The 25,213-nt window shown below is 37.3% G+C and overlaps 3 protein-coding genes across 9 annotated transcripts; all 3 read left to right on the top strand.

Moving 5' to 3' along the window:
- The first annotated feature begins 1,050 nt into the window (after positions 1–1,050).
- On the top strand, positions 1,051–1,239 carry LOC110311133 (keratin-associated protein 19-5). The gene has a single exon (XM_021184368.2). It carries the CDS (start codon positions 1,051–1,053, stop codon positions 1,237–1,239), a length of 189 nt encoding a protein of 62 aa, XP_021040027.1.
- A 9,874-nt stretch (positions 1,240–11,113) lies between these two features.
- On the top strand, positions 11,114–18,762 carry LOC110311887 (keratin-associated protein 19-1). Of its 5 annotated transcripts, none has more exons than XM_085832358.1 (3): positions 11,114–11,192; positions 18,506–18,580; positions 18,635–18,762. In XM_085832358.1, exons 1-3 carry the CDS (start codon positions 11,114–11,116, stop codon positions 18,760–18,762), a joined length of 282 nt encoding a protein of 93 aa, XP_085688484.1. The 5 variants fall into 5 exon arrangements, with proteins under 5 accessions (XP_085688484.1, XP_085688483.1, XP_029326641.1 ...); XM_085832357.1 differs by having other exon boundaries at positions 11,114–11,201; positions 18,512–18,580; XM_029470781.1 differs by lacking the exons at positions 18,506–18,580; positions 18,635–18,762 and adding an exon at positions 11,304–11,368 and having other exon boundaries at positions 11,114–11,240.
- Positions 18,763–22,167: 3,405 nt separating this feature from the next.
- Positions 22,168–22,476, top strand: LOC147000678 (keratin-associated protein 19-1-like). Of its 3 annotated transcripts, none has more exons than XM_085832411.1 (2): positions 22,168–22,285; positions 22,331–22,476. In XM_085832411.1, exons 1-2 carry the CDS (start codon positions 22,168–22,170, stop codon positions 22,474–22,476), a joined length of 264 nt encoding a protein of 87 aa, XP_085688537.1. The 3 variants fall into 3 exon arrangements, with proteins under 3 accessions (XP_085688537.1, XP_085688538.1, XP_085688536.1); XM_085832412.1 differs by having other exon boundaries at positions 22,168–22,312; positions 22,358–22,476; XM_085832410.1 differs by having other exon boundaries at positions 22,168–22,476.
- The last annotated feature ends 2,737 nt before the right edge of the window (positions 22,477–25,213 follow it).

Genomic DNA, 25,213 nt, shown 5'->3' with positions numbered 1-25,213 from the left:
GAACCACAGAAATGAAGGGACCCAAATCGGGGCTAACTGAAGAAGAGAGAGACAAACAAAAGCAATGGCTGAAGTAAATGAAAGGAAGCCAAAGAAGAAAGCATATGGCATCATTAGCCCCTTACCTGTATGTTCCTGGTAGGCACTAAGAAAGCTCAAGGAATAAGGGAGAGGGAAGTCATACATGCACAGACAAGGAAATCAGCAGGGCAGGTGAAACAAGCAGGCAAATGAGCTCTGCCTTTTGAACAGCGTTAGATAGGAGTTCAGGGACTGACTCTGATAAGTTTGCTTAGAGGAAAAAAAAACTCACACTCTCAATTCTGTACTTGTTTTGCATTTTATGGTGATAAGGTATGAAGCTGGTGTGAAATAGGACAATTTCAAAGGTTACTGTACTTAAAATGCAAACACTGGCACATTTTTCTTTCGGTGATTCCAGATCTAAGGTACAGATCAGGTGAAGGAGTCTTTGTGAATTAGACTATTGTCATATAGCACAAATCTAGACATTTTTTAAAAAACCAATCTTCTGGATAAATAGGTTTTCTCTGTGATATGTATAGATGTGACAACGGCGTGCTGAACAAATAGCCATGGGTATAGTTGGAGATGAAGTTATCAATTTGAGAGGCAACAGAGCAGGAGACATTCCTAGCTATATATCAAAATATCCCCACCACATGTAGATGATGTAATACTCTTGGTAATGAGGCACTTGATTCAGTGTTTGAAGTGTATATTTTGGCTATTCAACCATTTCTCCTCATGAAAGCGAAACAATAAGTTCAAGGACATTCTAAATAAAACATTAAGCAATCTCAAGTATTTTAATGAGAATGGGGGCCTTTATGTGTCAGGAGAGGGCAGAGCAATGAGTAGCTGCATTGCAAGTAACATCTACAGTGACACGACGGAAGGGTATGTACATGACTTGTCACCTGCTCCAGCCAGAGTATGTATAAATACCTTCCCTGCACAGCCTCACACTCACACTCACGCTCAAGATCTCTCCTTGAACAGCAAACCATAACTACCAGTCTTGATACCATGAGTTACTACGGCAGCTACTACGGAGGTCTGGGCTCTGGCTTCCGAGGCTTTGGGAACCTGGGTTATGGCTATGGCTGTGGCTGTGGCTTTGGAGGTTATGGATATGGGTCTGGCTATGGCAGATATGGATATGGCTACCGCCGCCCCCTTTATTATGGAGGATATGGATTCTCCCGATTCTACTGAAATGCATTCCAGGGGAACCAGCATCTTAAATATGAAAACATTACCCCTAACTCATACTAGGACAAAATTAAATGAACATACTTACTGTGAATCAAGTCAAGAAGAAAACAATTTAACATGTAAGACTTTCAGACAACCATTTAACATGTAAGATGTCGAGACTATGTTTATCATCGTTATAATTCTCCATATTATGCCCCCTTACTTCTCTTCTGTCGTGTCATAAATGTAGACTTTTTGATCTTTTGCAATAAATTACCCTAACTTAAAACTGTGTTTATGGCTCTTATGTTAATACCCTCTTGTAATATACTTGGTAATATACTTACCCAACTTTGCTCAATGCGTACACTAACATAAACTTAGATAGGAAACCATTTACAAAATTTGACTGGCCAAGGAGATGTGTCAGTGGATGAGATGGATGAGAATGTTCACTGCACAACTATTGGGATCTGAGTTTCTATCACTAGCACATTCATAACAGCCAGCTCCGTGTAGTGGCGCACACTTATAGTCACAGTGATGGGTTAGGGGTAGGGCGAAGAGAAGTTCTAGAGCAATGGTTCTCAACCAGGGGGTTGTAACCCCTTTGAAGGGAATCCAATGTTCTTTTCACAAGGGTTGCCTAAGCCCATCAGAAAACACAGATATTCACATTATGATTCCAAACAGTAGCAAATTTATAGTTATGAGGTAGCAACAAAAAAATAATTTTATGCTTGAGGGTCATCACAACAGAAGAAACTGTACTAAAGGGTTGCTGCATTGGTGAAGTTGAAAACCTCTGCTCTGGTTCTGACAAATCCTCCCACAACAACCCCATGTCCATAATCCCCACCTTTGTGTCTTCTTTTTGTAAAATAATCCCTACACTGCAACATTTGTATTGTCCACCTTTGCTGGTCTGAGCACTGGACACTATCCTTAGAGATCTGGCCCAGCCTGATGCGATTGTTCAGGCGAAGGAGAAAGGGCACAATCAAGGAGGGGGAAGTGTAACAGCCAGCACTGCTCTGTTGTCACTGTCCTAGCCATTGCTGCAGTGGCTCCGAGTTGCTGCACTGTGAAGACCTGGTGGAGGGCATGGCTAGCAAGTGGAGGTACAGGGAATCTTCTAGCTTCAAAAGCTTAAGAAGAAAATTCTCTTTCCAATAAGTGTGACAGCTCTTGCACAACAGGTGTTCTCAAGGCAATGGAGTAATTCTTACACCTTTATTCCTTCTGGATAGGATCTTACATACAGCTTTGGGGTGGGGTGGGATCTTACAGCAATTGGTTCCTATTGGCTTGGTCTGAGATGTTAAGAATATCTCATCTACATGTGGAGGGACTTGGGGGCACTGCCCCTAAATGACTGATGGTCACAATTCTCTTTATGGGGGGGGCTGTAGCTACCTGACATGGCCCTGGGGTCAGGAGCAGGTGAAGTTCTGTCTTCCATTTGAGTCTCTGTGGCTTCCAAACTAGCTCAACTTTACCAGGCCTCCTCTCACAGTTCACAACCCCACAACTCTCTTCTTTCAACTTCCTCCCATCTGCAATGCAAGCTCTTCATGTTTGTAGAGATAAACCTGGGAAAAAATTATCACAGGAATGGAGAAGCCTTGGGAAGAGGGTTAACACCTGAAGTGCCTTTGCACCAGAGGAAAGCAGGAGGGTTACCACATACTGATTTGATGGTGGTGATATCATGGGCACATGTAAGCTGGGGTTTTAAGGAGAGTCCTACAAGACAAAAGGGAGGGAGGTAAGGTCAAAGAGAGTAATGTCTTGTGCTTTCCTAAAGGGTAAGGGTCTATGGAGTTCATGAAAGGAAATGTTAATAGGAACCACTGCTAATAATGGCTGGGAGAGAGAAAAAGCACTGGGAGAAGTTGGGGTGGGTGGCTAAGGGAAGGAGGTCAGCTGCATATTGGATGTACTGTAGCCAGGAGAAGTTCACTTGGAGTTCTTTCTGAACTGATTTTTTTGTGTTGAATATTAACTTGGGTAAATACTGATTTGAAGTTAGGAAGAATCTCACAGAAGACATGTAGATCAGCTATGGGGTATTTGGCATAGACATTAGGGTATATTTTACCCATGACTCTGATACACTAACTTTCATCCCATGGATCACTGATGGAGAGTTGAAAATGAGTTTTAATGTTGGTGAGCATGGTGCCACCATGACTGCTAGATTCCATTCTGCAGCTCCAGTATCTGCAGCTTCCATACGTGGAGACTTCCTGTGCTTCAGTAAGAAAAGCAGAGGAAAGGGCTTGGGTAGTGGAGATTGAATCCGGGTGTAGGGGGATCTCAGTCCTGCTCCATCCTCCTTTAAGTGGTCAGTTCTGGATTCTGATGACTTTGCTGTGCCCATGTTAGGTTTCCTTGCGTAGAATCTCCAGTGGTGGGCGTTTGGAAAGCTAGGGAGAGGCTGGGCAGTAGCAGAGTTATCATGAATAATAACAAAAAACAGCCAAGAGAATAGAGGAGAGGGGTGCTTGTGGAGGGCACATAGCCTGGACAGCAGTCAGCAGGCTATATATATATCTCCAGGAGCAGGTAATCAACACAAGCTAGACTTGATTTTTTTTTAAGAGTTAAAGAGAGTATAAAGTTTGGTGGTTAGGGAGATAGGGGAGGGAGGGTGTGGGAAAATTTGGTAGAGGAGTATAAATATGATTAATGTTCAGTGTATGAAATTTTAAGGAATAAATAAAACATTATTTTAAAAAGAAATTCAACATATTAAATTCTATCTACTTCCAAGTACAAACTGAGACATTCAGGAGGAGCAACTCCCTTTTGCTTAGCTAGAAGTATATGTTTACTTGATTCTTTCAATGGTAAGAAAAGTAATGTTAAAACAAGATATCATTGAATATCTATTCAAAATAAACAGTATTTGGAAAATCCATTTCATGTTGTCCTAATCTGAAGATGTATAAGTTGCTGCTGTTTTAATAATTATATGCATCTAGAAATGCTGTGCCTTATCACTGCGGAAAATTAAAAGTTTCTTTTGTTGGGTATCAAGTAGTATACATTGGTGCTGTAGCTGTCTTGCAGACATAAGAAATTTAACCAAACTCCCTGTAATGAGGACCTTGAGTTACCCATCAGGCAACAAAAACAAATATTTCTGGGATTTCTGTCACTTGCATTTATGCATTGCTAATGCAAATGTGGAATAAAACATCAGCTTTTTCCTTGAAAAAGAATTTGTTTAATCTGGTTACAAAAACAAAGTTTAGTTTCATTTATTTGGTACTTAATAATAGTAAGACAGAAATACGATTCCTACTATGAAGCTGCTATCTCAATGCTTGCTTTGTACTGTCTTGGATAGGAAAGAGTCTTCAGAAAGGCAAATATTTGATGAAGTTAAAAAACTTGCATGGGGGTGTTAAATGCAGATCAGAACCCCATTTCAGGGAAGACGAAGCACTCTGCTTTCTCTATTCTTCCTTCATTACTTTCTACTCACAGTGTGATGCAACCACATGAACTATGAGATATTTATGACTGTATGTTTCTCTATAGGACTTAGTTGTAGCTAACTGACCCTATTTACAATATTGTCATAGAATTTCAGTATTCTATCATAAAATCATGGGGTCCTTTGTTTGTGATTGCCACTTCCAAAGCTTATTTCTAAAAATAATTTTGAAATAAAATAAGTGTAATAAATAAAGAAATAAGTAAAAATACATTTCAGAGACAAAATCACTTCCTGAACTACACTTTTCCTCTGATAATAAAGGACCTTTCCTTCAATATCAGAACAGAAACTACATTAACAAGCTTGATGAAGTCAGAATTTTCCATGAAACAATGTGATTTCTAAGTAGTTAATGGCATTATGCCCCGAAGAAACATTACATCTAAACAGAATCAATTTGAATACAGCATTTGAAACTCCTAGCATAATAGCATTTTATGATATTTATTTCATCAATTGTCAGATTGTGTTGATTTAAGATAGAACTAAGATGTGGGACACTTGTCTAAGATGTAATATATCATGGGATTATCAGCCTCCAAAGAAGAAAAGATCTGACAGGATGACATCATTAAAACTTGTTGATTGATTTGTAATTTCTATAGCTTCTAATTGACTGAATTAGAAACAAAATATTCACATGGATAGCTGTATATGTTATCTCAAAATGAGACAAGTTTTGAAGGCACTAAGCAAAGAAACGAAATAGTACATGACACCCAAAAGTTTATTAATCTGGACAATAACATAACTGCATAAGATAAATACAATAATATATTGAATATTATTGTATTCAAAAATTGCTTTAAGGGCCATCAGGATCCTTCTGTGAAGAAATTATCTGTTGCGAAGTCCAACAGCCTGAGTTTGGTCCTTGGAACCCACATGGTGGAAACCGAAAACTATCTCCTGAAAGGGTTTCCTCTTTTCATACACTAGTCATGGCATGTACATTCTCTCTCTCTCTCTCTCTCTCTCTCTCTCTCTCTCTCTCTCTCTCTCTCAAATACCTATAGTAGCAAAATGAAAAGAAATAAATTTATTACATAGAAATTATTTTTAAATGAACAATAATTTTTATCAAAAAAAACTGTCTCAAAAATCTCTATAGAAATATCTCCTATAAATCAGCAATAGGACTTTCCAAAACTCAGCTAAAAATGAATAAAATACTTGATTATGAAATTCCAAAATAGGATAGACAAATGTCTATCAGTTGTTACTCAGTTCTTCAAAAACAATGGTATCTTGAAATTTGTAGACAAATGGATGGAACTAGGAAAAAATGACCCTAAATGAGGTAACCCAGACCCAGAAGGACAAAAAGTATATACTCACATATAATTGAATAATCGCTGTCAAGTAAAAGATAAATATGCGAGAGTACACAGGCTCAGAGAGAAGAAGTAACAAGGAGGCCTTAAGGAGATGCAAGAATCTCTTTGGGAAGGGAAAATGGAATAGATTTTGAGGGTGGAGTTGGGAACAGGAGGGGAGAAAAGGAAAAATACTTGGAGAAACTGAAATTGGGGTGCCTTTCAGGGGAAAGGCAGAAACCTAGTAGTAAAAGAACTATCTTTAATATAACTGTAAGCAGTGAATTAATCCTTATGCTAGTCTCCAGTAACCACACAGAGAAACCAAGACTTATTTAAAACTGCATCTCAATAGCTGAGCAGTTAACTGTTTTACCTTAACCTATGCTAATCTGGCCTTTTGGGCTTCAGGTGTGTTACCATGATCTCTCTCTCTCTCTCTCTCTCTCTCTCTCTCTCTCTCTCTCTCTCTCTCTCTCTCTCTCTCTCTCTCTCTCTCTCTCTCTCTTTTCCTCCCTCCCTCCCTCCCTCCCTCCCTCTCTCTTGCCCTTCCTCATGGATCTAATCAACGAATGGGAGCAGATGCAGGGTCCCACAGCTAAACATTAGGCAGAGCTTTGGTAATCCTGAGGAGGAGGTGTGAGGAAGGACAGAAGGAACCAGAGGTGTCAGGAACACATTATGAGAACACAACCCACCGAATTAACTGACTGGACTTCATGGGGATTTGAGATCAGAGAGCCTGCAGTAGTCTGGCCTATGTCCTCTGCATATGTACTATGGTTGAGTAGCTGTGATTTGTTCATTTATTTATTGTTTGTGGGATTTCTAATAGTGGGAGCCAGGACTGTCCCTGATGTGTGGGACATTTTTCCTCCTGCTGAACTGTTATCCAGCCCTGATGTGACGGTATGATCCTGGCTTACTGTATCTTGCTATGTAGTGTTTGGTTGTTGTTCCTTGGAGGCCTGCTCTTTTCTGAGACAAAGAGGGGGAGGTGGATCTGGTGCATAGGGGAAGAGCGAGGAGGCTGGATGTGGGGACAGGGAGGGGAAATTGTGGTTGAGATGCAATGTATGAGAGAAGAATATAAGCAAATAAAAGAAAATGAAATCATGTTCAGTGAAATTTGTCATGAGATTGAGAGGCAAGCTTTGTGAGAGATGAAGATCAAACACATGGTTCAACTTTGATGTCTGCAGTCATAGTTTCATTTCTGTTACTATGACCAAATATTCCTCCAAAGCCAACTTAGGAGAGAAACAGTTTATTTTAGCTCACAGTTCCAGATTGCTCTTCCATCAATACAAGAAGTCAACATAGGAACTTCAGACATTGTAGGTCCAATCCACATCCAGAAGAAGAGAATATAAATACATACATGCTTATTTTTCAACTCACATACTCTACTCTTGTATACTCCAGGACCCAAATACAGGGGATTTTAACACACATAAAATTAGGCCATATCTTCCAAAATCAATTATTATGAATCAAGACAGCAATCAAAAGACGCCTTACTAGTACCCACTGTCTACCCAACATGTGAAATAGACAGAGAACAGCAACACCTGACATTCTACTAGATTAAGCCACGGATGCAGTCATCACAAATGCCTTGAAAGGAGCTATAATAATGACGTGCCAGGAAGATATGCCCTTTGGTGCAATAGCGACATTTTAGAAGAGTGTTTGCCCATACAACACCATGTTTATAAATGCTTCTTGTTTTCATTTTTGAGAGACAGAAAGAACATGAACTTGGGTAGAGAGAGAGAAGAATAGAATGTGATAGAAAAATACTTCATGAAATTCTAAAAGAATAAATGTTACATACACACAGTGTGTATGTATGTAAAATTTTTTTTCATGACTATGCTCCCACAAACATGAATGGAAGCCAACTTCTTATAGACAGTTTCTAATTAAGATTTTCTCTCAGGCGATGGAAATACTACGGCATCTTACCACATTACAGTAGGATTATGATTCAATCTCAACCGTACCACTTGTATAACTCTCTAAATAACATTTCTTAGTCATATGTCTATATGGGAAAACTATATTCACATATTCTAAAAGAGAGGTTAGCAATTCTAATTATGAAATGGTTATTAAATTTCACATGAGGGTGTAGTCTATCTGTCTTAAAATAAATCCCTGTAATCATCCTTATCTCTAGCATGTGAGATGGTACAGTGCCTGCCCATGCTATGAAGGAAGAAGGAGGATGTTGGCTTTTGAAATGGCACTGGCCACACCAGGATTATACAAATACAAACTGGGAGATTCCGTAGCTACTGTTCCAGTGACTGAGACAAGTAAGCAGCTCATTGGTGTGTAGCTTATATCACTTGACAAGGGGATAGGCTAGATATGAAAACAAGGGGGTAAGTACAGTTTATGTTATCTATCACACTGAACAATTTGTAATTTATGACAATTCTGGAATTTTTATTGCTATTTTTGGATCACAGTTGGATTCATTTTACTGACAGAGTCAGAAGTCATACGAGATGTAAGTATAAACAATTCATCAAATGTCATACTTAAATGTTTATTATACAGTTCATCACCTCATAGATGACACTTAAGAGCAAATGGAAATGAAATATATTGAGGGTTTTATGCTCTTTTGGATTCAGAAGCCATTTTAACTTTTTGTTTAAATCTTAAATATTTATATGCAAGTTATAGCTAGTGAGAGCCACAGTGCCTCTGGTTAGAACTAGAATCTGGAATCTACTTAATACATATGTGCAGTGATGCTTCAACATAGTGGATGAAAAGCACAATAGAGGCAAAGAGCACATGGAATTTTTACTGTGAAAATGTACATACAAGAAGAGAAAAGAAGTAGCTATATTGATACATATATATATATATATTAATATGTGTGTATACATATATATGTATATATAGATATATACATATAGATATATGAACAATAGCTATGGAATTGAATAAAAGCAGATGGTTCCCAAATTTTTATTTTCACGTGTTTCATCATAACATACTGATATGTGTGAGGACACAGAGTGGGTGATATTCTGAAAATGGTATTAACATACATTTTACATTCAGTTAAGTTCCAAATGCTGAGAGCAACAAATGGTGCCTTGAATGTGGAGCCAGGGGAATGTCTACTCCTGCCAGGAATGCAAATGGGCATAGTGCAGTATGAAGATTATTTGGCAATTTCCTGCCAAGCTCAACATATTCTTCCTAGGCAATTTTCCTCCTTGATGTTTACTCCAATGAACGGAAACTTTATCTGCCCATGAAAATATGAACAAATGACTTATTGTTTGCATAGTTAACAAAACTGGCTGGGCTGAGGTGGCACATGCCTTTAATCCCAGCACTTGGGAGGCAGAGGAAGGCAGATTTCTGAGTTCGAGGCCAGCCCCCAGCCCGGGCTACACAGTAAAGCTCCAGGACATCCAGGGCTACACAGAAAAACCCTGTCTCGAAAACAAAACAAAACAAAACAAACAAAACTATATAACAATAAGCATGTCTTTTAAATAGTAAGTGGATAGACAAAGTGTTATTTTTATGAGACAGAATCATATTCAGAGATAAAATAAAAATGAGCTATCAAGGAGGAGGAGGAGGAGGAGGGGGAGGAGACTCCTAAAAAGTATCTGATGAAATGAAGAGGTCATGCTGAGAAGGTATGCTACTATAGGACTCTGACAACATGATATTCTGGCAAAACAGAGCACCATAAATAATAATAGGCAATAAAAATTCAACATTTTCCAAGAGAACAGGAGAAATACTAAGGGATGATTATATGTATAAAAAAAGGAGACTGTTTTTAGCTCAGTGCAAATATTTTATATGATATAGGGTTCATGTTTTCATGACTCCATAAAGTTGTCAAAGCCCATCAAATGCAAGCACAACCACAAACTCTGGTTGAGCTGTGAAGTGTGGGTAATGATGGTTTTATCACAATTCCCCCACCCTGTGTGATAGGTGTGCAATGCTACTGAGATATCTTTACAGAGAGACACTATTGGGGGTTTAGAGGGACATCATGTTGATATTCATTTTTCTGAAAAAATTCCAAATTAAGAAGTAAAAGAATCATATTAAATATCAGGTTACATAGTTTAAGAAATGGCAGTTGAGGTCATGTCAAATGTAGGTAACAGGGTGCCAGGCTGTTTTGGCAAAACATTACATAGATGTGCAGAGGACATGAGTTTAAAAGCCAGTTTTGAAACAATCTTTGTAAGTGTCTTCAGTTTTAGATCTTGTTCTTCACACCATTGCCAAAGCTTATAGAGCTATACCGTAATAAAAATGAACTCTAATAAGCCAAGTGTAAGCTTTAAATATAATACCAACATCAGTTCGCCAACTTTAAATGACAAATGGAACAAAGTGTAAAACAAATGGTAATTATGGTGAATAATATCCTAAAACTGGCAAAAGAAAACCAGACCTTCCTTTGTATCTAGAGTGCCTTACTCTTCAAACACAGTAGAACTCATGCCTTATGACTTTCATGTGTGTTCTAAGCAATCCCCCCAAACAGATCATTAATTTACATTAGAGTCTGAGGAATAAAATACTTTCAGTGGGTAAGGGAGAATGCAGAGCTCCAAACTGAACATAGTCCTTTGATTTAATTTGTAAGTTAAGCATCTAAGAAAAAACAGACATGAGTAGATGTAATTTTGAACAAGACATGGTTAGATGTGATCATTCTAACATGCCAGGTATGCGGAGTACTATTAGGTGGTTGGGTCTATCCAGACTTTGAAGATGCAGCAACTCCATCTCATTAAGTGATGAGAGGAATTTTAAGGGCTGTGCTAATTTGGCAGCTAAGTGCATTCAATAGTTTAATGAATGTAAAGGAGGCCCTCCTTGCCAGTGGACAGAGTAGTAAGGAGTAGTTTTGAGTAACTTTAATTAAAGTCAAATGATGCAAGAAGAGCAAAGGCATAGTACACACCACATGTTCTTCTAGGAGTATATAAGCCTCATGTGAGGACATTTGTGCTCAAGATCTTTCCTTGAACAGCATACCAAGCTCTCCACCTCAGACACCATGAGTTACTACAACAGCTACTATGGAGGCCTAGGCTATGGCTCTGGAGGCTATGGGGGCCTGGGCTATGGCTATGACTGTGGCTGTGGCAGTTTCCGCAGACTGAGCTATGGTTGTGGCTTTGGTGGCTATGGAGGCTTCGGATATGGCTCTGGCTATGGAGGCTTCAGATATGGCTCTGGCTATGGAGGCTTCGGATATGGCTACAGGCGTCCCCTTTCCTATGGGGGATATGGATTTTCTACCTTCTACTGAAAGGCTGAACTGAGAAAGCAACACTTGAGATCATAAGAAGATGGACCAAATCAATCAAATATTAAATCTATATTACTGTGGACTAAGTCAAGAACACCTAAAGAGTCCAAGTTTTTAAGAGGGCTTATCACCTAAACATGGGTATAGATACTCCCTATGTTAATAAGTATAAAATATTCTGGTTGAGTTTGCAATAAATTATTCTACTGGAAATTAGCATATGTTGTGTTTATTTACTTACTGGCTCATGAAAGTGCTCTCTCTGGGTCTTGTTTCATGTTTTGTTTATCAAGCATTTTCAAATTAGCTGTTCTATTTCAGAATAGATTTGTCCACCAATTCATCCAATCAAGACATATAAATTTGCAAGAATTCACTCACTTTTCATATTCATATTCTACACATCTTTCCATTTAGTAATTTTTGTTCTACCTAACGTAGTTCAGTTCAGTATGAATACGAATGATAGTAAGTACTGCTGTTAGAAAAAACAGACATGAGTAGATGTAATTTTGAACAAGACATGGTTAGATGTGATCATTAACCAATGATTGCGTATTAATCAAGGGTGTAGGATCCTTCTTCACCCAGGGTGAGCTCCTTTGAGCCCAAGTTTTCAAAGTGCACTATTATTTTACTGGACTCCATCAGCGTAATGATACTCCAATGACTTGATTAGAGGATTATACTGTTTGACCGATAGTTACAACAGATACTAATTTTCAAGTTATTAATACTAACTATCCATAATATTGATAGGGATTACCCATAATAATAAGCAAGAATGTTCTATGTACTATGTATTAAACAGTATAATGCAGAGTTATTGTGCTATTTAATATTGATTTATTGCTTCTGTGGATCTCTGGAGGAGCAAATGGAAAGATTTAGAATATTCTGGGGAAACAGATACAGTTATCTTACGGATAACATATTACAACAGTTTATCAGACTCTAAGCAGGTAAATAATTGATAAATCCAAGTAACTAAAATGTGACATTTTAAAACCCACTTGTTTTATTTGTAGGTTTGTTGCTTCCGCACAAATTAATGAGGGTAAAATATATAAATTGCTATATGTTTGTAGGAAGCCAACTCTAGGATGGCACCGGTTTCCGGTGTGCCTTTGTAGTAAACAACACCACTGCGCAGGTGCTAGCTCGAATCTGGTGCCAACCCCTCCCGAGCGGGTGCATGCAAACTAGGTGCCCGCACACTGGCCAATCCCAGGGGGCCACGGAGCCTTCTCTGGTGCTGGGGTGCATATAAGCAGTGCTCCCTGGGTTCCCGGGGTCCCCCGTAGCAGCATCGAGGTGTTCCTGCAATAAAAAGGCTGTTAAGAAGAATCCGACTGTGTTGTCTCTTCCTTGCCAGCCGAGGTGGGCGCAACATATGTTGTTTTGCATTCAGAATTAACAATTAAAAGAAAGGAAGCAGAAATATAGTAATGTTTAATATCATTATAAATTCCTGAGTGTGTTTTTGTGAGTGTGTATGAATGTATGTACATGTGCTTGCACATACACATATGCAGTGAGAGGCCAGATGGAAGCCAGAGATGACAAATATTTAACTTACAGCTCTAGATAACAATGGTCAAAACCATCACATATTCTCTAACTTAAATTTAAAAATAGTCTGGTATTGTACACAGATAACAATGTTCAAATCAAAGATCATGAAACTATCTCTATGGGTAAAGACATGGAGCAGAGGATACTTCAGTTTAAATGAACTTGAGTCCATCTGTGAATAAAGATTAGGCAAACTTTACAGCAACCGTAGGTATTTATACACACAAACACTATCTTAAGAATGGCTGGAAATAGCCCGGCAAGTGTTGGAGCACTTGGGAGGCAAAGGCAGGTGGATTTCTGAGTTCGAGGCCAGCCTGGTCTACAGAGTGAGTTCCAGGACAGATGGGGCTACACAGAGAAACCCTGTATCAAAAAACAAACAAACAAAACAAAAACAACAATAACAAAAAAAAAAAGAATGGCTAAAAATCATTTTCATCTCAAATATTATCTCTTCTATTCTACCTTTTGACAACATGGTTATTTTTGGAGATTTTCAAGACATCTCCAGAGTACAAGGTTGTTGAATTTTATAGTCATTTGTAACAGAACATTCTCAATATTTGAGATTCTAATAAATATTATCTTATAAGCCACCAGTGAGCTATTATGTTGTAAATAAACATATAATGGGCAAGTAAAAGAAAAATAAAATGATTATGGTGAAAGTAGCTGTCACTACATCGTAACATGGATTTATATGAAAAATTAAGTCTTGAATGGAAAGTGATTGGCACTGAGAACAACTGATAAGGAAGTGAGGTCACCGTGAAGACAGTTAAAAGGGGAGGGGACTGCAATCACTATTTTATGAGAATACTTTGGATAACTAATATAGATGAAAAGAAATCATTACAAAATACTTAAATTTTGAATAGTTTGTGAGACGGCTTGCAAAATAGATCTCTTAATTAGGAAATGCCTCTCATGTTTAAAAGATTATGCCATGTTAACATAAAAATAGTTTTATTTTCCAAAAATGATTAAGATAAAGCTTAAGGTTATGAGGCTCAATGTTCTAAAATAATAAGGAAAGGAGATGAAAAACAGATGAGTCCATTTTAGCTTCCTCCTGGGAAGTTCACAGCTGAGGCTCACAGCAGGAGGGCTGATTCTCTTGGGGCTTTCAAATGTCTCCTCCCAGTATAAAGAAATCCAGTGTGAGACAGGCATGACTTTGAAGGGCTATAATAAATTGGATTTAATCACCTTTTTTCATTTGATAATAAGCAAAGCAAAATAACTCAAACAAACCTAGGTATCAAGTGATATTTAACCTCAGGTTAGTATTACAACTCTGTCATTTGTTTGTCTATGAACAGCTCTGTTTTGGGCTCACTGGGTCCAGATTTTGAGGCAGAACTAGAACTCTCTTGCCTTAAAGGCAATGGGTTTCAGGAGTGCCATGAACAAGCTCTCAGACTGTGCTGAGTTGGATGCCGTCTTCATTTTGTTAGAATTTTGTCAAGTATGGGACATAGGGCTATAGGATTGTTATATTATTATAAATGATAACTATTTGATCTCATTGCTCTGACTAGAGTAACTTGCCACTCTGGACACCATGAACAAGCACAGCAAGTACCATCCAGGCAAGCCTGCAGCCATGGAGGCTTCAGAGTCTAGGGCTGTTTGCTATGGCTACAGATGTGGGGACCCTCGCAATCAGGATGAGGCAGTGATTGTGATAACTCTGATGATGAGTCTGGCTACAAAGGCTGTGGATGCATGTCTCTACCAATTATGCCTAGGATGTGGAATCTCTGGCCTCTATTAGACTGTTTTCACATTCAATAATGTGTAATATTCAGAACCATAATATGTAATAGTAAGAGCAATAACAAGAGAACTCTCTAAAGATAATTTCTCTCATTCTGCAACAAAATCCCTGATAGTGTTAGCTGTGTGTGTGCAAACATTGACTATGCCACACAATTTTCAGCTCATCACATCCATGTCATTATAATGCCAGAATTCTTTCATTTTGTTTGCAATTGGTTTATTTCTTAATCTTCTAATATATCGGTATGATTAGTAAAGAAACTATTATTTCTGTTCATAAATTTAATTGTGTATGCATGCTGATGAACCTCCACAATTCCATTATGAAGGAGAGAGCCTGTAAACATACCAACAGTTATAGATTGCTCCACATAATCGTGTGGGGTTGAATGAAAAGTGTCACAAAGATCAATAAGTGATACTTTTCTATTGTTTTTTTTACTAGGTAATACTTATATTCAAGTCAACAAGAGGCTGACAACATAACTATATTTTCATATGTTAAACATTTTGTTAGAGATATTTCTCAACTCACTCTCAGTTTACATATGTTCAGTAAGCTTGGCCAATTAATTATAAGATCAATAGAATATTTTCAATTAAACCATATCATTCACATACTGGGAAAGCAAAGTAGCTTTGCAAGAAAAAATTAGAATTCTGCAATCTCATCCCACTACTTTGCACATTCTTTCTTTTTTTATTGGATATTTATTTCATTTACATTTCCAATGCTATCCCAAAAGTCCCCCACTCACTCCCCTAACCACCCACTCCTACTTCTTGGCCCTGGCATTCCCCTGTACTGAGGCATATAAAGTTTGCACGACCAATGGGCCTCTCTTTCTACTGATGGCCAACTAGGCCATCTTCTGATTCATATGCAGCTAGAGTCAAGAGCTCTGGGGGGTACTGGCTAGTTCATATTGTTGTTCCACCTATAGGGTTGCAGATCCCTTTAGCTCCTTGGATACTTTCTCTAGCTCCTCCATTGGGGGCCCTGTGATCCATCCAATAGATGACTGTGAGCATCCACTTCTGTGTTTGCCAGGCCCCGGCATAGTCTCACAAGAGACAGCTCTATCTGGGTCCTTTCAGCAAATGCTTGCTAGTATGTTCAATGGTGTCCACGTTTGGACCTTTGCACATTCTTATTTGATAACTAAATGTGTCATCGATCTTTCAGTTACCAGTTAAGCAGCGAATTTTTTCATATGAGGCTCGTTCATACTTAGTTCAACACCTTTTAGGTGACCTTTTTCAGTTGGCTGATTGTTCTATTTCATTCAGTTTGGTGATAGGACTTTCTTCCTTCTAACCTTCATTGTGGTAAAGCAGTTTCAACCCCAATGTCTGTCATTTAGTTCACTTCTGAACTGTTGTTCAGAGCTTGCTATTGTTTGTTTCTATGTTTATTATTGTATGACAATAAGACTGGTCCCTACAATTTTATTATCAATAACACATTGACTCTTCTCGCATAACATCACTAAAAGGACTTATTCTGCTTGTGTGTTTACCATTGTGCATAACCAAAATTCACCTTTCTGTGAAGTCTCCCGGGGTTAAGATAAAAACATGCCTTCGTTGACAAGGAAGTCTTCACTATGCCAGGACTGAATGTGATTCCTAAGAGCGGGTGTTACCCACACACACCATGATCCTCACCTTTGATATGCTGATGTGTATATTTTATGATCTTCTTTTACTATTTATCCTTAAGCATGTTTGTATGTACAACTGTAGATATGTACATAAAGGGGCTAGATACGTGAACATGTGACTTGCTGCTGCTTTGAAATTATAAATATGAATCCAGGGTATACCATAGTTGAGTTCATTTTCATTGTAGGGTCTACCTTAGTAGGAGCACATGTCACTATGAACATCAAAAGAAGAACATGAATGACTCTTTAGTTGTGTGTACACACCTGTGATCCTTGCCTCATCACTAATGAGATTCCTTAACTTTGTAATGGACTTACTGTGTGGCTGGGGTTCCAAATGACTCACTGAGAAGGAGGTTATATTTTCTGTCCACATTTTTCTTTTTTTTTTTTTCTTTCAGAATGAACAGTATAACCAACTTGGATAAAGTGGGAAATTAATTTACCTGAAAAGAAAATATAAGTTTAAATATCCCTTTGAAAGATGTACAACATTTTGAATAAAACTTTGCTTGGAAGACTTCGTCCAAGTTGTTAGAGACAGAACTCAATTTTTCCCCTTTACCCTATAGGATAGTTTTTTTTTTTTTTTTTTTCGTTCGGAAGAACAACTGATTAATCTAGTTGAGAAAATATATTATCATGAATGCTTTATCCAAATATCAAAAAAAGATAAAACAAGTATATCCTCTGGTATATAGCTAATGTCACATATCGTGAAATAGTGATTAAAGCTCAAAGTCTATGATATTGTTGTATTCAGTGAGAATTAAGCTTGGGTTGATTTCCTTTCTTTAAGATTAATATTGGGAAATCTGAGAAACGTGACTGGCTCCCCTCACATCTTTCTTTGCACCCCGATATGTAAATTAATATTTGGAGGTTGTAAGTCATAAGAAATTTAAAGCATCCTGGTGAGGAAACACAATCTCAAAAGTATAGAAATACTTCTCAACATATTCAAACATTTACAAATCAGTAATTTATTGAATGATTGTGAGACAGAATAATGTGGGCAAGGGAGGTAAGAGCAGAAAACATTATGTCAGGGAAAAGTCTGTGGTACTATTAAGTATGTGTATAAAATATAAAAGTCTGCTTTACAAAACAAATAGAAAAATTACTAAATATCCAGTTGGTACTATACAACACAGTGAATAAGTACAATTTATGAGGTAAAGACTGGCTTGATACATAATTGCTGCATGGAATATAAGGAACAGGAGAGACAGAAAGAAAGTCAGGTGGGACTGATCTTGAGCATCTGAGGAAATAATTAGGAAGAGTCCAGTCTGGAGAAATAAAACATCTAAAATGGATAATGGTGTGAAGGAAATATATGAAAAGCTATTTAGGATGATTGTAAAATGAATTTAGCATCTTGAAAATCTTCTGAATTTTAGACTAAATTTTAATATTATGATAAGCAAAAAAGTGTTTCATATGATGATAAACACACACGTGTGGATATATATATATATATATATATATATATATATATATCTCACTCATGTAATCATGCCATCTTCATTTGAAAGAGAACAGATCCTTCATTTGCCAATCCCCAAAACACATTTGGAGATTACAAACATTTAAATATTTCAAATAACATCACTTATTAGAATTTAGATGGATATTAGATGCTAGAAATGATATAAATGAGAAAATATTTAGAGAAAAGAGGTTGTCTGATATGAGCAATATGATAAGCCCAAAAATGAATTCTACTATAGGAATTTAAATTAACCAACTTTGAAGTCTTTGTCATTTTCCCATAAAAAAAAGACACAATGAACTAACTCACAGGTATTCTAAGAGCAGAGAAGAAAGGGGAAAATTATTAATGAGTTACATGTCTATCTTTGTGTTAGCAAACAGATTAATGAGGTGTCTCTAGTGAATGAATAATTTGGAATGGGAGAAAAGAGTGCTCAGGGGTATTTGATCACATGGTCAGCACTGAGTATATAAGCTTCCCCCTACATGTGTAGACACTCACACTAAGGATCTTACCTTGTACAACAGCTCAAACCTACCACTCCTGACACCATGAGCCACTACAGCGGCTACTACGGAGGCCTGGGCTATGGCTATGGCAGCGGCTTTGGAGGCCTAGGCTGTGGATGTAACAGCATCCGCAGACTGGGCTGTGGCTCTGGCTATGGAGGCTTTGGATATGGCTCTGGCTTTGGAGGCTTCAGAGGCTTTGGAGGCTATGGATATGGCTCTGGCTTTGGAGGCTTCGGAGGCTTTGGATATGGCTCTGGCTATGGCGGCTATGGATATGGCTCTGGCTTCAGAGGCTATGGATGTGGCTGCCGCCGCCCTTCATGCTGTGGAGGATATGGGTTCTCCAGTTTCTACTGAAATCCTGTTCCAATAACTCAGCCTTTGATACCCTCAGTAGTTGTTCTGAGAAATCCTAGCCAAGAAGCTTTGGTGGTGCTAAGCCAACTGAACACGTCAAATTCTACAATTTTAAAGACTCCATTTATAAAATGTCTCTGCATCCTAAGCTTGGGCACTAAGAGTGGGTTTATGTTCAATTGCCAATAAATGATTCAATAAGAGATTGAAATGTGATTTTTGTTATTATTTTAGGTGTATATGTAAAAATGTTGATGTCTGTCAAGTACAACAAAACACATAACAAGAAAATATGCATGTAAATAAATACATAAACATACATATATACAGACAGATATATACAGAGAACAAGAACAGGCTGAGTAAGGGAGGGGTAGTATTGAAAGAGGAAAAATATGATTTTCATGATTTGGCCAGCTCATGCTGAATACAAGTGTTAAAGCTTTCTACTTCATCTAGTAAGTTGAGAAACTTTGCCAGGTCAGGACCTGTGCTAACATTTGCTTCTCCAGTAAACTCATTTTGTTGAAACTGAGAACTGACACAAGCAAATGACAAGTTACCTACTTGGAATTTAACTAGGCATGAGAAATGTTAAACCCCAATTCTCTGTGAAATTTCACTCTTTCCTGCACGTTCAGTTAAAACTGCTGGAGGTTGAGAGACACTAGGACTCTGGGCTGGCACAGTGAAATGACACTCAGCCACACTGTTGACGGCCGAGTGGTGTAGCCAGAGCCAGTATCACAGGATGTCCCTGGAGGCGTTTTCTGTCTGACTTAGATAATACCTTCCATAAATAGTTATCATAAGGCTAGAAAGCAGAAAAGTAAATTATTACGACTGTTGAAAATTTTAATTTAGTCAATACTATACCAATTGGTTTCTTTAAGACATATTGATCAATTTCTATGTTGATAGGATATGGTTTGCATTTTTAAAAGTTTAATGCTCCCATAAATAATAAGACTATTTTCACCCATCTATTCATAAAATAAGTAAAAACTCATGTAAGCCATGAGTTGATATTTCTAAACAAGTAATAAAAGCAGAATTTTTCTTTGGATCCAATGAATGGACAGAAAAATATGGGATCCTCAACACATAATGCAAAAAAATATTACTTATCATGTGCTCATAGGAAAATAATGATTTTGTTGTGTTTTATTTTCAAGTGCTTTCTCTTGTTTTTAATGGAGCCATAAACTTTGCACAGCTGTGAATCTTCTTTGATGAAGATGCATTTACCATGCACCATATTACTGATGGGTTTTTCATTTTTATACCATATTATTTCTACATACAAGAAGATCTTAAGTCTCAAAATATTTTTTAAAAATCACTTAATAAGTTATTCACTCAGATAGTATCAGAACAAAGCCTGAAATTCTTAGCTGTGATTTGTTCATAGATCTAAGTCATTTTTCCAGTTGGTCTGTCACAATCCATAAACATATTTAAAATATTTCAAGAATTAAGGGAAGGATTTGTAACTAAATTATGTGGTTCATGAGAGAGAAGGGAAGGGTTGAGAGTGTCTGCTATAGTTTCAAAATACTAGGCCTGCCTTCAAATGAAAATTGAATGAGATGTGGCTAGAGTTCCACAGACACTCAAGAAGGCTTGTGTACCTTTATTGCTATATTAACATGCTCAGAAACAGCAGGAGTTCCTGTCAGGCTTGAAATGTCTTAAAGTGTCAGATAAGCTGCCCAAGTTATTCTCTGGATGATCTGTGCATTAATATAACATATTAACATACCCCATTCATACAATTTGTTGAGTGCCAACTGCCTCCTCAGCTTTAACACTTAGTAAGGTCAAAAGAACCAAACCCATTACAACAAAGAATGTGTCCCTTAATTATAGATGGAATATTGCTGTTCTAAAAACCATGTCATTCAAAAATTATCAGAAATCCCAAGAAAAATTTAACTTAATTATAGTCATAAAATAAGTTATGTGAGACTCAGCTTTCAAGAAATGGCTACATGTGGGTAAGGTTTAGTCAGTTTCAAAGGCAGCCTGGGGCCTTGCCACCTCATTGGGATAAGTCACAGGGAGGCTAAAACCAAATATGCAGTGCTCCTAAAGGTTATCAATCATCTTCTCTAACACCGTTTCTGATTGGCCTTATGTTGATTCAATTTAAATTCTTGAGTTGTAAAATTTTTATTAAATATACAAATGATTGTATGGAATACAAAATACTTTAAGTACTAAATACCTCTTAGTTATTATTTGAGTTAGTAACTACTAAATTAAGTAATTATTAGTTAGTAAGTACTAAATAACTTAGTTATAATAACTAAATAACTTCTTTAGAAAGGATCATAGGAAATATTATCTCAAAATTACCTGAAAACAACTAAACCCATGGAAGAGCACAAACAAAGTCCAGGCTGTATCCTGAGCATAGAGACACAATGCAGACCGGAGAGGGTGGGTTAGAGCGTCAACCATTGTATCTCCTCCTCCCTTCACTTTGGGTTAGAGCGTCAACCATTGTATCTCCTCCTCCCTTCACTTTGGTAGAAGAAACAATGGCAATTGAAGTTAGGTGATCTTTAAGATGTGACTTGAAAGACTCAGACCACAGGTAACAAGCTGAAAAAAAAAAGAAAGGAACAAGTTAAAAAGAGTGGGAGAAGATGTCATCTGTAGTAGACCTGATGCCTGACTCCCAAAGCAGTAAGATAAAGGAGCTAGAGAGAGTCCTGCTAAGAAGTGAAGTGGATTTTCTATCACTTTCATTGTCTCTCTCTCTACACTTGTAGCTCAATTGAGGCATGTTGTTAAACAAAAATAGATATAAAATAATTGAGTATGAATCCCAAAAGAGAGATGGCAATCATACTTACTCAAAATATTACACTTCTAGAAATCAGGTGAAAATTCCAGGCTTGTCCTTGCCTTGCATGGTACAAAATATGTGACTCTTTGGAAACCCTGATACATTTCACTCTTGATCTGGACAATTTCCCCAAATTTTGTGGATTCAAACTATAGCAGTGCCTCCAACAAAATGATCTTTGAAGAATTTTAATTTACATTCAAGAATACTTAGTGTGTTTGGTATTGTCTAATAAAAAGAAATTCTGTTATGGTCTATTATCTTTGTACTTGAAAGATACAATGACTCCTTCTAATAAGGTTAAAGCATTAAGTTCTGAGACAAACTCACTAGGTAGCCAAATAAATCTTAAACATCCTTAACAGATGTTGGCCAAATGACAGTAGATGAAAGTGTTGTCTCAGATAATTGCTATTCGTAGAATGACACAAAGGAGGGGCACATGATTTTTCACATCCATGGCCCAGAGTATATAAGCTTCGCTGTAGGTGCTGATGCTCACACTCACAATCTCTCCTCAAACACAAGGAAAAACGACCACTCCTAAAATCATGAGCTACTACAGCGGCTACTACGGAGGCCTGGGCTACTGCTATGGCAGCAGCTTTGGAGGCCTAGGCTGTGGATGTAACAGCATCCGCAGACTGGGCTGTGGCTCTAGCTATGGAGGCTATGGATATGGCTCTGGCTTTGGAGGCTTCGGAGGCTTCGGAGGCTATGGATATGGCTCTGGCTATGGAGGCTATGGATATGGCTCTGGCTATGGAGGCTATGGATATGGCTCTGGCTTCAGAGGCTATGGATGTGGCTGCCGCCGCCCTTCATGCTGTGGAGGATATGGGTTCTCCAGTTTCTACTGAAATCCTGTTCCAGTAACTCAGCATTTGATACCCTCACTAGTTGTTCTGAGAAATCCTAGCCAAGAAGCTTTGGTGGTGCTAAGCCAACTGAACACGTCAAATTCCACAATTTTAAAGACTCCATTTATAAAATGTCTCTGAACCCTAAGCTTGGGCACTAAGTGTTAGTTTATGTTCAATTGCCAATAAATGATTCAATAAGAGATTGAAATGTGATTTTTTTATTATTTTTATGTGTATGTGTAAAAATATTGATATCTGTCAAGTACAACAAAACAGCTACAAGAATATTTGCATGTAAACAAATACACAAATACAAACAAAAATATGCAATACACACACATAAACAAATAGCAAGAACAAAAGGTGGTGGATGAGGGAGGAGTAGAATTGAAAGTATAAGAAGATAGAAATATAATTTCCATAAGTTCTCCAGCAATGCTGAATACAAGTATTAAAGTTTTATACTTTATTTAATAAGTTTAGAAAAATTTGCCAGGTCAGGACCTATGTTCACATTTCTTCTTTAATAAACATATTTTGTTGAAATTGAGAACTGGCCCAACCAATTGACAAATTATCCACTTGGAACTTAAGTCCCAATGAACAATGTTAAGTAACAACTCTCAGTGAAAATGTACTGTCCTGCACTTTCAGTTAAAACTGCTAGAGGTTGAGAGACTCTAGGACTCTGGGCTGGCACAGTGAAATGACACTCAGCCACACTCTTGATGGCTGGGTGGTGTAGCCTGATTCACTATCACAGGATGTCCCTGGAGGCGTTTTCTTTCTGACTTAGATAATACCTTTCATAAATAATTATCATATGGCTATAAAGGAGAGAAGTAAATTACTACTACTGTTGAAATTTTTGTTTAGTCAGTACTATGCCAACTTGATTTATTGATCAATTTCTATGTTGATAGGACATATTTTGCACTTTTAAAAGTTGAACTCTTCCATAAATAGCGACAGCATTTTCACCTTTCTATCCATAAAATAAATAAAGACTCGTATAAGCCATGAGTTGATACTTCTAAATAAGTAATAAAAGGAGAATTTTTCCTTGGATCCAATGAATGGACAGAAAAATATGAGGTTTTCAACACATATTGCAAAAAGTATTTCTTATTGTGGGTCAAAAGAAGATAATGGTTTTGTTGTGTTTTGTTTTCAAGTGCTTTTTCTTGTTTTTAATGGAGGCATAAACTTTGCACAGCTGTGCATCTTCCATGAAGATGCATTTACCATGCATTAAATTACTGAAGGTTTTTTTCATTTTTGTCTCATGTTAGTTCCACATACAAGATGATATTAAGTCTGCAAATATTTTAAAGAATGCGTTTAACAAGTTACCCACTCACCGAGTATCAGAACAATAACCTGAAATTCTTAGCTGAGATTTGTTTATAGATCTAAATTATTCTTTCAGTTGGCCAGATACAAAACCATAAACAGATTTAAAAGATTTTGAGAATTAAGGGAGGGGCTTATAAGTCAAGTATGTGGTTCATGAGAGCAAAAGTAAGAGTTGATAGAATCTGCTACAGTTTCAAAAAGCTGGGCCTGCCTTAGAATAGAAATTGAATGAAAATAGCTAGAGTTCCGCAGACACTCAAGAGGTAGGCTTCTGTAGTGTTATTGCTACAATTAACATACACAGAAACAGAGCAGGAGTTCATGTCCCCCTTGAAGTACTTCTTAGAGTATCAGATAAGCTGCCCAAGTTATTCTCTGGATGATCTGTACATTAATATAATATGCTCCATTCATACAAGTTGTTTAGTGCCAATTTACTGCTCAGCTTTAGCATTGGGTAAGGTTAATTTAAAAAAAATGGTTAGCATAAAGAATGTGTCTCTTTATAATTAGAGATGGAATACTAGTGTCTTAGAAACTATGTTATTCAAAAATGATCATAAATCACAAAAAATCTAACAGGGTGATTATAGTCATAAAATAAGTTATATGAAACTAATCTTTGAAGATATAGCTGCATGTAGGTAAGGGTCAGTCAATTTCAAAGTCAGCCTTACCCATTGCCACCTCCTTGGGAAGAATCACAGGGAGACTAAAACCAATTATACAGTGTTCCTAAAGAGTATCTACCATATTGTCTACTCAGCTTTCTGATGGTGCCTTACATTTACTGAATTTAAGTTCTTCTTGAGTTGTAAAATTCTTATTAAATGTTAACAGTATTTTATATGCTGCAGCATGTATTAATTACTGAATAACTATTAGTTATTATTTGAGTTAGTTATGTAAGTACTAAATTAAATTATTATTAGTTAATAAGTATTAAATAACTATTAGTTATTATAACTAAATAACTTCTTTATAAAGGACCATAGGATATATTATCTCAAAATTACCTGAACACAACTAAACCTATGGAAAAGCACAAACAAAGTGGTGAGAGTCCATGCCGAACACTGAGCATGGAGATACAATGTAGACCTGAGAGGGTGGGTTAGAGCTTCACCCATTGTATCTCCTCCTCCCTTCACTTTGGTAGAAAAAACAATGGCAACTGAAGTTAGGTGATCTTTAAGATGAGACTTGAAAGACTCAGACCACGAGTAACAAACTGATAAAGAAATAAACATGGGAGACCTGATGCTGGGCTCCATATGGGAGTAAGAAGAAGGAGCTAGAGAGGGTCCTGCCAAGAAGTGAAGTGGAATTTCTATCACTATGATTGTCTCTCTCTCCACTTGTAGCTCAATTGAGGCAT

The sequence above is a fragment of the Mus caroli genome, unplaced genomic scaffold (genome assembly GCF_978045245.1).
Source record: "Mus caroli unplaced genomic scaffold, Mus_caroli_1 scaffold_17, whole genome shotgun sequence".
Classification (NCBI taxonomy): domain Eukaryota; kingdom Metazoa; phylum Chordata; class Mammalia; order Rodentia; family Muridae; genus Mus; species Mus caroli.
This window is presented reverse-complemented; position numbering and strand designations above follow the sequence as displayed.